At 42.3% G+C, this 13,653-nt stretch overlaps 1 protein-coding gene across 2 annotated transcripts in view; it reads right to left on the bottom strand.

The window, feature by feature from the left end:
- Positions 1 to 762: 762 nt before the first annotated feature.
- LOC112219120 (cadherin-related family member 5-like) overlaps positions 763 to 13,653 on the bottom strand; it is a 36,956-nt gene continuing 24,065 nt past the window's right edge. Inside the window, exons 3-17 of one of the 2 annotated variants that reach the window (XM_024380331.2) lie at positions 10,413 to 10,502; positions 7,738 to 7,940; positions 7,553 to 7,609; positions 7,359 to 7,451; positions 7,102 to 7,188; positions 6,868 to 6,978; positions 6,453 to 6,623; positions 6,274 to 6,364; positions 5,562 to 5,668; positions 5,184 to 5,384; positions 4,943 to 5,074; positions 4,751 to 4,829; positions 2,879 to 3,072; positions 2,734 to 2,754; positions 763 to 2,487 (exon numbers count right to left, since the gene is read on the bottom strand). In XM_024380331.2, coding sequence (XP_024236099.2) covers positions 1,384 to 2,487; positions 2,734 to 2,754; positions 2,879 to 3,072; positions 4,751 to 4,829; positions 4,943 to 5,074; positions 5,184 to 5,384; positions 5,562 to 5,668; positions 6,274 to 6,364; positions 6,453 to 6,623; positions 6,868 to 6,978; positions 7,102 to 7,188; positions 7,359 to 7,451; positions 7,553 to 7,609; positions 7,738 to 7,940; positions 10,413 to 10,502 — 2,741 coding nt within the window. In that variant the 3' untranslated portion in view covers positions 763 to 1,383. The remainder of the gene's footprint in view (positions 2,488 to 2,733; positions 2,755 to 2,878; positions 3,073 to 4,750; positions 4,830 to 4,942; positions 5,075 to 5,183; positions 5,385 to 5,561; positions 5,669 to 6,273; positions 6,365 to 6,452; positions 6,624 to 6,867; positions 6,979 to 7,101; positions 7,189 to 7,358; positions 7,452 to 7,552; positions 7,610 to 7,737; positions 7,941 to 10,412; positions 10,503 to 13,653) is intronic. The other variant, XM_042301585.1, reaches the window with a different exon arrangement.

Below are 13,653 nucleotides of genomic sequence, written 5' to 3'. Positions count from 1 at the left end.
TGGCAGTACATCCAACCGGCCTCACAACTGCAGGCCCTGTGTATGGCGTCAAGTGGGCGAGCGGTTTGCTGATGTCAACATTGTGAACAGAGTGCCCCATGGTGGCGGTGAGGTTATGGTATGGGCAGGCATAAGCTGAGGACAACGAACACAATTGCATTTTATCGATGGCATTTTGAATGCACAGAGATGCACATGTTTGGGATGCTCTTGATCGACATGTACTACAGCGTGTTCCAGTTCCCAGCAAATTCCAGCAACTTCGCACACCCATTGAAGAGGAGTGGGACAACATTACACAGGCCACAATCAACAGCCTGATCAACTCTATGCAAAGGAGATGTTTCACATTTGCATGAGGCAAATGGTGGTCACACCAGGTAATGACTGGTTTTCTGATCCATGCCCTTGCCTTGTTTTTAAGGTATTTGTGACCAACAGACACATATCTGCATTCCCAGTCATGTGAAATCCATTTAGGGCCTAATGATTTTATTTCAATTAACTGATTTCCTTATATGAACTGAAACTCAGTAAAGTCTTTGAAATTGTTGCATGTTGCGTTTATATTTTTGTTCAGTATATATGGATTTGACTGAGCATTTATCTGTCTCCCTCTCTGTGTGTGTGTGTGTGTGTGTGTGTGTGTGTGTGTGTGTGTGTGTGTGTGTGTGTGTGTGTGTGTGTGTGTGTGTGTGTGTGTGTGTGTGTGTTAGTCTCCAGGGTATAAGAACCACAACTCCCATGAACCAGTGCTTCAGTCACATGATGGCTTTACTGATTTATACTGTAGAGACAGACTGAGACAGTTGATGTAACCTGCAAATTCTGGTCATCATATTTTACATCATGCTACACAGAAATACAGTAGAAGAACACACAATCCAAACAACAAAAATATTTGCTGAAGCAATTTCTCATGACCATCATTCCAAATCCTGTGTTGTGGACATTGGAACTACGTGAGAAGCATGAAGTTCATGGCTAGCACTGAAGTAGGTAACATCTTATCACAGGGGTGTTTTTTGTCAAAACTAAATAAGAATGGTCAAAGGGGAGGACAGAAGTAGGCCTACACACAGTGTGCAGGAATCACTTGAACCATTTTAGAACAAAATAAGAACATCAACAAAAACACAGTAACGCAAAAGACTCAAGTCAAAGGCCTTACAAGAGGAGTGTGGCCTATATCTCAGACACATGGCCTGTTGTGTTGTGTTTCACCTACACTTGCTTGAGGCAAGTCTAGGATGTTCCAATATCATCAGTGTACGTGTGTGTGTGTCTGTGTGTGTTTGTGCAAGCGTGTTTCAGAGTGTTCTTAAATGTTTGGCCTCAGTGACTAGAGAGTGTTGCAATAGAGTGTTGCTGGGTAACTGTTTATCACTCCTTTAATTGGCCCACTGATACTTCCTGCTCTGTATCACAGGGTTGAAATGATGGACTCCCCTGTTTCAAACTCTCCCCTTCGCTCTCTAATTTATCCCCCTTTCCTTCCATATCATCCCTGTCTCTCCCGGCCCTTTCCTTGTTTCCCTCCATCCAATCCCTCTCTCTCTCCACTCCTTCGCTGTTCCCAGTCCCCTCCTCCGCTCCACCACTGGCAGGGCTCTCAGTCGTGATGTCATTGTCGTAGTCTGTTATCAGGAATGTGGGCTGTATGTGAGAATAGAGTCTCACCAGCTCTTCATCCTCATCATCATCACTGTTCCTGGTGGCCTCTTCATCCCCCAGGAAGCAGTCATCATCACCGATGGAGGCTGTCTCAGGGCTGTGGGTGGAGGGTCTGCGCTCCTCAGGGTACCCTGGATGTCCTACCTGCTCTGGGCAGGTGATGGTCAGTACAGGGGTATGTGTTTGCCCTGGGGTGGGTTTAGGTGGGGGTGTCCCTACCCTGTCCTGCTCTGGACAGGGTGGAGTAAGTAAAGGTGTGTGATTATATCCTGTACATTCAGGATTGTGTATCGGGTCTGGAGTAGGTGAGAAAGGGAGAGGTGTGGTAGGTGAGGTAGGAGGGGGTGTGGGGTGAGGGGGTGAGTTGATCGGAGTGGGAGGAGGTAAAGGTGTGTGTACCTGCTGATGGTTAGGTGAGGTAGGTGTCTCTTCTACCTGAGTGTGTGTACCTATTGGATCTGCAACAGGGGAGGGGTGTGTAGCTAAAGGCGAGTCTGTCTGATCCATGGTAGGTGTAGGTGATGGGTGTAGTGGTGTACTAGAGCTGGAGTTGCCCAGGAGTTGAGTGGATGTCTTGAGTAGTTCAGGTGTGATGGTTGTAGCAGGTGTATGGGTGGAGTTGGCTAGTATAGGCTGGATGTAGGTTGTTGAGGGTGTAGCTATGGGTAAAGCGTTGAATGGAGAAGGGTCCGAGTCTGCAGGTGTGTAAATGCTCTGACCGCCCAGTAGCTTGGAGGTGGAGGTGGAGGTGCTTAGACCCTCCTTTTTGAACTTCACCTCATCAAGGACTGGCATGGGGCTACTGTGACTCACCTGGGGAGAAAAGACACAAATCGACATGGCTGACTGACTGTCTCTCTGATACACTATGTGATGTTAGCTCACTTGCTCCTTTGTCTATTAACTCACCAGTTGGAAAGGTCTCTCACACACTCACACACACACACACACACACACACACACACACACACACACACACACACACACACACACACACACACACACACACACACACACACACACACACACACACACACACACACACACACAGAGACTCACCAGTTGGAACCATTGTAATCTCTAGACCAGCAGGGTAGATCAAACAGAGAGACGCACAGGTCAGTGCACAGGACTAAAATGTCTAAATGTTAGAGGTTAAAAGTTAAAAGGGTAGGGGTCAGGGTGAAGTGTCAGTATATCTCACCACATTGGGGTGTTTTCCCTGTGCTATACAGCCCCTGTCCTCTGGGTCCTTCAGTCCTCTGTATGTCCGGAGGACATGCTGCAGTGCATACAGAGCGCAGCCTAACAGAGTCAGTCCCAGGATGACCACACCCATAGCCTTGCCTACTGCACAGCTACCATGGAGATGCCCGTCCCCCAATGGGCCCTGAGGGACTGCACACACATATAGTACCTGTCAAAAGTTTGGACACACCTACTCATTCCAGGGTTTTTCTTTATTTTTTTTACTATTTTCTATGTTGTAGAATAATAGTGAAGACATCAACACTATGAAATAACACATATGGAATGATGTAGTAACCAAAAAAGTGTTAAACAAATCAAAATGTATTTTATATTTGAGATTCTTCAAAGTAGCCACCCTTTGTCTTGATGACAGCTTTGCACACTCTTGGCATTCTCTCAACCAGCTTCATGAGCTAGTCACCTGGAATGCATTTCAATTAACAGGTGTGCCTTGTTAAAAGTTCATTTGTGGAATTTCTTTCCTTCTTAATGTATTTGAGCCAATCAGTTGTGTTGTGACATGGTAGGGTTGGTATACAGAAGATAGCCCTATTTGGTAAAAGACCAAGTCCATATTATGGCAAGAACAGCTCAAATAAGCAAAGACAAACAACAGTCCATCATTACGTTAAGATATAAAGGTCAGTCAATATGGAACATTTCAAGAACGTTGAAAGTTTATTCAAGTGCAGTCGCAAAAACCATCAAGCGCTATGATGAAACTGGCTCTCATGAAGATCACCACAGTAAAGGAAGACCCAGAGTTACTTCTGCTGCAGAGGATAAGTTCATTAGAGTTACCATCCTCAGAAATTGCTGCCCAAATAAATGCTTCACAGACTTCAAGTAACACACACATCTCAACATCAACTTTTCAGAGGAGACTGTGTGAATCAGGCCTTCATGGTTGAATTGCTGCAAAGAAACCACTACTAAAGGACACCAATAATATGAAGAGACATGCTTGGGCCAAGAGACACGAGCAATGGACATTAGACCAGTGGAAATCTGTCCTTTGGTCTGATGACTCCAAATTTGAGATTTTTGGTTCCAATTGCCGTGTCTTTGCGAGACTCAGAGTAGGTGAACAGATGATCTCTGCATGTGTGGTTCCCACCGTGAAGCATGGAGGAGGAGGTGTGATGGTGTGGGGGTGCTTTGCTGGTGACACTGTCTGTGATTTATTTAGAATTCAAGGAACACTTAACCAGCATGGCTACCACAGAATTCTGCAGCGATACGCCATCCCATCTGGATTTTGCTTAGTGGGACTATCATTTGTTTTTCAAAAGAACATCGACCTAACACACCCCAAGGGTGTGTAAGGGCTATTTGACCAAGAAGGAGAGTGATGGAGTGCTGCATCAGATGACCTGGCCTCCACAATCACCCGACCTCAACCCAATTGAGATGGTTTGGGATGAGTTGGACCGCAGAGTGAAGGAAAAGCAGCCAACAAGTGCTCAGCATATGTGGGAACTCCTTCAAGACTGTTGGTAAAGGTAAAGCTGGTTGAGAGAATGCCAAGAGTGAGCAAAGCTGTCATCAAGCAAAGGGTGGCTACTTTGAAGAATCTCAAATCTAAAATATATTTGGATTTGTTTTACACTTTTTGGTTATTACATGATTCCAAATGTGTTATTTCACAGTTTTAATGTCTTCACTATTATTCTACAATGTAGATAATAGTAAAAATGAAGAAAAACCCTTGAAATAGTAGGTGTGTCCAGACTTTTGACTGGTACTGTATGCATACTTACACTGAGAGCAAGTACGACCACACAAATTGTAATTGTGTGTGTGTATGTGTGTGCGGCTGTGTTACCTATTTGTCCTTCATACAGCACCTCCACCTTTATGAGAGCCGTGGCCATGTCACCTGACTCCAGATCCACAGCCACTACCTGCATGATATCATCATCATCATCATCATCATCATCATCATCATCATCACCAATTTAGCTTGTCCATCATTACGTTGTTCTCTCAAATACTGTTCTGTCCAATCAAAGCCCACCTTCAGACTGTGTTTCTGTGATGGCCGTAACTGATTGGTCCTGGCGATCAGAAGCCCCTCCTGTGTGATGTGGTAAAACTCTGTGTGATTGGACGAGGACCTCAGGGAGTAGTGCATCTTGGGATTAATCCCCTACCAATTAAGGGAAGAGAGAGTTGAAGTTACAGAATATTACACGATGCATAATCCAGCTGTGTGTATGAGCGTGCGTGTGCGTGTGTGTGTGTGTTTGTATGCATACATCAGAGAAGTCCCTGTCCTGTATCTGTAGCAGCAGCACGGTGTTTCCGTAAGTGTTGACCAGTGAGGCAGGGCTGTTGCCTTCAGTGACAAAACCACGGTATTCGGCCCGACCAAACTGGGGAGGAAAGCGGTTGACAGCCACAACACGGATCACCACTGTGGCAACTGAGTACTTCCTAGGATCATTCCTCTGGTACGCCTGAGGAGGGGGAGAGAGTTTTCAGTTATTTAGAGTCTCTGTAGTCGTGTGTGTGTGTGTGTGTGTGTGTGTGTGTGTGTGTGTGTGTGTGTGTGTGTGTGTGTGTGTGTGTGTGTGTGTGTGTGTGTGTGTGTGTGTGTGTGTGTGTGTGTGTGTGTGTGTGTGTGTGTGTCTCACCATGACCCGTAGGCGTAGTGTGGGTGTCAGTAGTCTGTTCTCTACTTCTTTCATCAGACGCACCTCCCCTGTCACCTCATCCATCACAAAACGCCCATTATCAGCCCCTGACAACATATATTGTCAACAGTGTTGGGGAGTAGTGAACTACATGTAGTTAAACTAGTAATATAGCTACATTTTGCAGGAGCTTGGTGGTAGTTGAACTCAATTCAAATCTAGGTAGTGTTTTCAGTATTTAATTACTTTTTTGCCAAGTAGCAGTGTAGGTAACTACTGGAACTACACACATTGTTTTGCAAATATTTAATTACATTTGGGTGAAGTTGGCAATAATTTCCTTTATTGGCTTCAGACCTGCCTAATTCTCACTTACAACATAATTTTTGTGTTTAACAGGCTAAATTGCACATTCTGCTAACATATGACCCCAAAGTGATCTGTCCTCGCAATTTGTAGTCTGTGACATAACAGATTTATATATGATACTTTTTCATCAAGTAGTTTGGATGTAGTGAACTACTTTTTCAGAGTAACTTTAGTTAAGTAAACTATAATTTTCTGAAGAGTAGGTTTAGTTTAGCTTAACTTTTTCCAGTGTGAAGTAATTGGTAGCCTTGTAAACTATACTGTTTATAAACTCCCAATACTACGTTGCATTTCATTCTGAAGATAAACAATGGTGGTTTGTATGTGTGTGTGTGTGTTGTACCTGACAGAATGCTATAGCTGAGAGGTGAGCTGAGGCCTCTGTCTCCATCCACAGCATTGATCGGCCCAGGAGAGAAGTCCAGAAGAACGTCCTATAACAGGTACAACATTAACAGAAGACATCAGTCCCTAACCCCTAACACCTATCACCAACACCTAACCCTAACCCTGGGCACTAACCTGTTCGCCTTCTGTGATGTTAACCGTGTAGACAGGGTTGCTGCAGACACGATTCGATTGGTCATTAGAGGGGGGCATGCACGGCAGGAATTGTGGGTACTGGTCATCTCCGTCCAAGATATTCACGGTCAGGATGGCACTAGTGTTGAACTTCTCTACAGTGTTCATCTCCTACACACACACAAACACTCACACAGGCATACACACACACACACACACACACACACACACACACACACACACACAGACACAGACACAGACACAGACACACACACACCGTATATCAGACTGAGATATTAGTTCCAGTCATACAATCTGATTGGTTAAAGGTGTGCATTATTCACAAAATATATCAAGCAGATGGTAGGCACAGCCAAGTTTTTCTGTAACTATAGGCTAGGTGCATTTAGGGTACCGAAGCATATATGATGATCTTCAGTTGTGTTTTAGTCTCGTAGTCCAGAGGCTTGGCCAGTATCACCTCTCCACTGTTAGGGAGATCCACTCTGAAGTAGGCAGCATCAGGCTGGAACAGAGACCACACACAAATACTGCACTCACTCATTTCAATGCAGAAGTATTTTTATTTTATTTGATACAGTAAGGAGATCTGGTTTTATTTAAGCATAAAACTTTATTGATACAGTACCGAGGTCTGGTCGATGGAGTACATTATGGTGTCGCCATCTGCATCTGTGGCCTGGACTGTAAACACCACTGTCTTCACCTCAGCCAGCTAGACATCAAGCAAAAATCAGTTTATGTCTGTGTGTGTGTGTGTGTGTGTGTGTGTGTGTGTGTGTGTGTGTGTGTGTGTGTTTGTGTGTGTGTGTGTGTGTGTGTGTGTATATGTGTGCACTGTATATGTGTGCGTACGTGAGCATGTATGTAGTGTAGCCTACTTACCTCACTGATGCTGCGAGGCTGTATGGTGCTCTCCACAAACTCAGGAGTGTTATCATTCTCATTCAGAATCTCCACCATGATCCTGTACTCACTCTGAAACACACACACACACACACATTTAGAAGTTTTGGATCCATAGTAATATCACTTTGGTATAAAGGACAAATATATTTCCAGATATGTACAGTCTCTACCTGCACAGTGTCCTCCTCATAGCAGGTCAATGCTGCCATCAGGACTGGGCCCTGCACCTGAGACACACACAACATATATAATGCTTCATATCTGCACATGACCCTGCTGAGTGTTGTTCTTTGAGTCAACTAAACCAAGACAGAACCCTGTCATCATTGTGATGAAGTTGTGATAACGTTTTTACCTCCCGGTCCAGAACTCTATCCAATGGGGCATTGAGTCTGATGCTCCGCCTTTCTAGGAAGAACCAATCAGCGTCCTCCCCAGTTAAGCTCCAGACAACATCATTGGCTGTCAGCTCAGTGTTGAGCTCAGCAATGAGTTCTCCTATCATGCTGTTCTCTTTGACCTTGGAAAACACATCATGGCCCTCCAGACATGGGTTCCCTGACAATCAGACAAGCTTGTGATTAGCCAATCAGACAAGCCTATGATTAGCAGAGTAGCCAATCAGACAAACAGTTTGATGTGATTGATTAGGACCCCATGGCAACAGCTAGTCTTACAAGACAAAAAAGAGATTACAGACAAATGTTTTTATAATTTCCATATATTTAAAAACATGAACATGTAGTGTGTGTGTGTGCATCTATCAGTTACACATACATGTCAGTACATACACACAACAAGTAGGTCACATGGGGGAGAGGCGATGTGCCGTGAGGTGTTGCTTTATTTGTATTTTGAATCCAGGTTTGCTGTTCACTTGGGCTATATAAGATGGAAGGAAGTTCCATGCACTCATGGCTCTATATAATACTGTACGTCTCCTTGAATTTGGTATGGACCTGTGAACTGGGAAAATACCCCTGGTGGCATGTCTGATGTGGTAAGTGTATGTGTCCGTGCTGTGTGTAAGTTGATTATGAAAACAATTTGGAATTTCCAACACATGAATGTTTCTTATAAAAACCAGAAGTGACGCTGTCAGAATTTCCTCAACCCTTAGCCAAGAGAGACTGGCGTGCATAGTATTCATATAGCCCTCTGATTACAATGAAGAGCAAGAAGTGCCACTCTGTTCTGGGCCAGCTGCAGCTTAACTAGGTCTTTCTTTGCAGCACTTGACTACATGACTGGACAATAATCAAGATAAGATCGAATTAGAACCTACTGGACTTGCTTTGTGGAGCATGATGTCAAAAAAGCAGAGCATCTCTTCATTACAGACAGACCTCTCCCCATCTGTACAACCATTGAATCAATATGTGTTGTGCATGACAGTTTACTATCTAAGGTAACACCAAGTAATTTAGTCTCCTCAACTTGTTCAACAGCCACACCATTCATTACCATATTCAGCTGAGGTCTAGAACATAGGGAATGAATTGTACCAAATACAATGCTCTTACTTTTAGAGATGTTCAGAACCATTACTGGCAATCCATTCCAAAACTGACTGTAGCACTTGGTTAAGTGTTTCAGTGACTTCGTTAGCTGTGGTTACTGATGCGGTATATATGGTTGAATCATCAACATACATGGACACACATGTTTTGTTTAATGCCAGTGGCAGGTCATTGGTAAAAATAGAACATTTGAGGGCCTAGAAAGCTGCCCTACGGTACACCACACTTTACATGTTTGATATTAGATAAGCTTCCATTAAAGAAAACCCTCTGAGTTCTAGTAGCTAGATAGCTCTGAATCCACAATATGGCAGAGGTTTTTCATTTAACCTTTATTTAACTAGGCAAGTCAGTTAAGAACAAATTCTTATTTACAATGACATCCTACCAGGGAACAGTGGGTTAACTGCCTTGTTCAGGGGCAGAATGACAGATCTTTACCTTGTCAGCTCGGGGATTCAATCCAGAACCTTTTGGTTACTGGCCCAAAACTCGAACCACTAGGCTACCTGCCTAGTGGTAAGAGGTTGAAAAGCCATAACACATACGTTTTCTCAACAACAGGTTATGGTCAATAATATCAAAGGCTCCCACAATCTCCTTATTATCAATTTATTTTAACCAATCATCATTTGTGTCAGTGCAGTACATGTTGAGTGCTCTTCTCTATAAGCATGCTGAAAGTCTGTTGTTCATTTGTTTACATAGAAATAGCAGTGTATTTGATCAAACACAAATTTTCCCAACAGTTTGATGAGAGCTGGCAGCAAGCTGATAGGTCTGCTGTTTGAACCAGTAAAGGCCGCTTTACCACTCTTGAGTAGAGGAATGACTTTGGCTTCCCTCCAGGCCTGAGAGCAAAGACTGTCCTCTAGGCTCAGATTAAAGATACAGTAGGACAGATAAAAGTGTCTATAGACTCAGCTACCATCCTCATTAGCTTTCCATCTAAGTTGTCAATGCCAGGAGGTTTGTCATTATTGATCGATATTGATTTTTTTCACCTCTCCCTCAATAACTTTACAAAATTCTAAACTTACAATGCTTTTCTTTTATTCAATTATTAAAATAATTGGCAACATCTTATGGTTTTGTGATGAATAAGCCATCTGATTCGATGAAAGATGGAGTTTAATTAGTCTTTCTGCCCATAATTTAATTTAAAGTATATAATTGGTCTTGGCTTCATAATACAGTTTATTCTTCTTTTTGTTGAGTTTAGTCACATAATTTCTTAATTTGCAGTAAGTCAGCCAGTCAGATGTGCAGCCAGACAAGTTTTTTGACTTGTTGAACCTTTTAGGAATAAGCCACACAGGGACAATAAGGAACACAATTTCTACTGACAACAAACACATCGTATAGGTATTTATAGGTTATTTCACATCATAGATTTAAATCAATAAAAAGAGACATTCTGGCAAAGCAATAATGACACACAGATCTACAGCAAGGGAGAATCTTAGCAGAACGATGGGTGCATTTGCCATAAACATATGCCGGTACTTACAATTTTCTCCTCTCACAGTTTGGTCTAAACCAGGGTCACCACTCCCATCCTCCAAAGACACGCCATCTTCTACAATGGTAAAGAGATTCCCTGAACAAAGCAAAACAGTCAACCTCTATACACAGCTTAATTGGAAACTCCGCCCTTAATTAATTACGACGTGGAACACTTGCTGCTGGCATGCCAGCCGACATCAACAAAATACTACAAATTACAAAAGTCGAAAGTTTACATACACCTAAGCCAAATACATTTAATCTCAGTTTTTCACACGTCCTGACATTTAATCCTAGTAAAAATTCCCTGTCTTAGGTCAGTTAGGATCACCAGTTTATTTTAAGAATGTGAAATGTCCGAATAATAGTGGTTCACATTCACAGTGGTTCAGAAGTTTACATACACTCAATTAGTATTTGGTAGCATTGCCTTTAAATTGTTTAACTTGAGTCAAACATTTCGGGTAGCCTTCCACAAGCTTGGGTGAAGTTTGGCCCATTCCTCCTGACAGAGCTGGTGAAACTGAGTCAGGTTTGTAGGCCTCCTTGCTCGCACACGCTTTTTCAGTTCTGCCCACAAATTTTCTATAGAATTGAGGTCAGGGCTTTGTGATGGCCACTCCAATACCTTGACTTTGTTATCCTTAAGACATTTTGCCACAACTTTGGAAGAATGCTTGAGGTCATTGTCCATTTGGAAGACCCATTTTTTGACCAAACTTTAACTTCCTGACTGATGTCTTGAGATGTTGCTTCAATATATCCACATACTTTTCCTTGCTCATGATGACATCTATTTTGTGAAGTGTACCAGTCCCTCCTGCAGCAAAGCACCCCCACAACATGATGCTGCCACCCCTGTGCTTCAAGGTTGGGATGGTGTTCTTCGGCTTGCAAGCCTCTCTTTTTCCTCCAAACTTAACGAAGGTCATTATGGCCAAACAGTTCTATTTTTATTTCATCAGACAAGAGGACATTTCTTCAAAAAGTTTTTTATAGCGGTTTTGGAGCAACGGCTTCTTCCATGCTGAGCGGCCTTTCAGGTTATGTCGATATAGGACTCGTTTTACTGTGGATATAGATACTTTTGTACTTGTTTCCTCCAGCATCTTCACAAGGTCCTTTGCTGTTGTTCTGGGATTGATTTGCACTTTTCGCACCAAAGTACATTCATCTCTAGGAGACAGAATGCATCTCCTTCCTGAGAGGTATGATGGCTGCGTGGCCCCATGGTGTTTATACTTGCAAACTATTGTTCGTACAGATAAACGTGGTACCTTCAGGCGTTTGGAAATTGCTCCCAAGGATGAACCAGACTTGTGGAGGTCTACCATTTGTTTTTCTGGGGTCTTGGCTGATTTCTTTTGATTTTCCCATGATGTCAAGCAAAGAGGCACTGGGTTTGAAGGTAGACCTTGAAATGCATCCACAGGCACACCTCCAATTGAATCTAATTATGTCAATTAGCCTCAGAAGCTTCTAAAGCCATGGCATCATTTTCTGGAATTTTCCAAGCTGTTTAAAGGCACAGTCAACTAAGTGTGTGTAAACTTCTGACCCACTGGAATTGTGATACAGTGAATTATAAGTGAAATCATCTGTCTGTAAATAACTGTTGGAAAAATTACTTGTGTCATGCACGAAGTAGATGTCCTAACTGACTTGCCAAAACTATAGTTTGTTAACCAGAAATTTGTGGAGTGGTTGAAAAACGAGTTTTAATGACTCGAACATAAGTGTATGTAAACTTCCGACTTCAACTGTACTATATAATTCTGTAGTAAACTGTAGTATATTGTAGAATCCTATACTCCATGCTGTAGTATACCTTGATTGTGTAGTGCTTGCTTTATAATGTTTTTGTGTACTGGAGAATACTTTACTACACACTGTAGTATCCCTCGATCGTGTAGTGCTTGCTTTAGAATGTTTTTGTGTACTGGAGAATACTATACTACACACTGTAGTATCCCTCGATCGTGTAGTGCTTGCTTTATAATGTTTTTGTGTACTGGAGAATACTATACTACACACTGTAGTATCCCTCGATCGTGTAGTGCTTGCTTTATAATGTTTTTGTGTACTGGAGAATACTATACTACACACTGTAGTATCCCTCGATCGTGTAGTGCTTGCTTTATAATGTTTTTGTGTACTGGAGAATACTATACTACACACTGTAGTATCCCTCGATCGTGTGGTGCTTACTGTATGTTGTGGTGATTTTATATGTACTGCATGTCCTCCCCTAATAAGGTTGCCAGGGAAACACATATTTATAATTGTTTGTGTTGTTTATCTGTGTCAAACAAGCAAACCTAATCCTATAACTTTAATAAACTAATCTTGTTCTTTATATCTGCCTGTGTACTGTTTCCCTTTAATCGCCTAGAACCTGCATCTAACATTTAATGTTACAATTGTTATAAAAATGTAATGTTATTCATGTTAATGTTACAATTGTAATAAAAATGTATATATTTTTGAAAGGTTTTTTATTTTACTAGGCAAGTCAGTTAAGAACAAATTCTTATATTCAATGATGGCCTGGGAACAGTGGGTTAACTGCCTGTTCAGGGGCAGGATGACAGATTTGTACCTTGTCAGCTTGGGGGTTTGAACTTGCAACCTTTCGGTTACTAGTCCAATGCTCTAACCACTAGGCTACCCTGCCGCTGTCTGGTCTGTTGCATTGCTCAGAACTGACCCAACTCAATTGGTGGCCTGTCACGAACCTGTGTGTCTTATGTTCTGATTCAGTTGTTCCTCTCGTTAAACAGTAACTGGCATCGTCTGGTAGTTGTGCCATTTTAGCTAACCCTAGTCAGCAGGTGTTACTACAATATACTACAGTCGAGGGTGCAAAACACTATGTTGACTAATACAGAGAAGTCTGCAAAAACACAACAGTGAATAATATAGTATACTATAGCCATGTCCTCAAAAACACAACAGTGAATACTATAGTATACTATAGCCATGTCCTCAAAAACACAACAGTGAAGACTACAGTAAAGTCAGCAAAAACACAACAGTGAATAATATAGTATACAATAGCCATGTCCTCAAAAACAGTATAGTGAATACTGATGTACGGTCTGCAAAAACACAACAGTGATACTACAGTATACTAGAGTCGTATCTGCAAAAACACTACAGAGAATACTGTAGTATACTACAGTCATGTCCGCAAAAACACCACAGTAAACACAATAGTATACAAAAATATGTTGTCACCAGGGTTG

This window comes from Oncorhynchus tshawytscha, linkage group LG19 (genome assembly GCF_018296145.1).
Source record: "Oncorhynchus tshawytscha isolate Ot180627B linkage group LG19, Otsh_v2.0, whole genome shotgun sequence".
Taxonomy (NCBI): Eukaryota; Metazoa; Chordata; class Actinopteri; order Salmoniformes; family Salmonidae; genus Oncorhynchus; species Oncorhynchus tshawytscha.
Note: the sequence above shows the minus strand (reverse complement) of the source record. Positions and strands in the feature narration are given on the sequence as shown.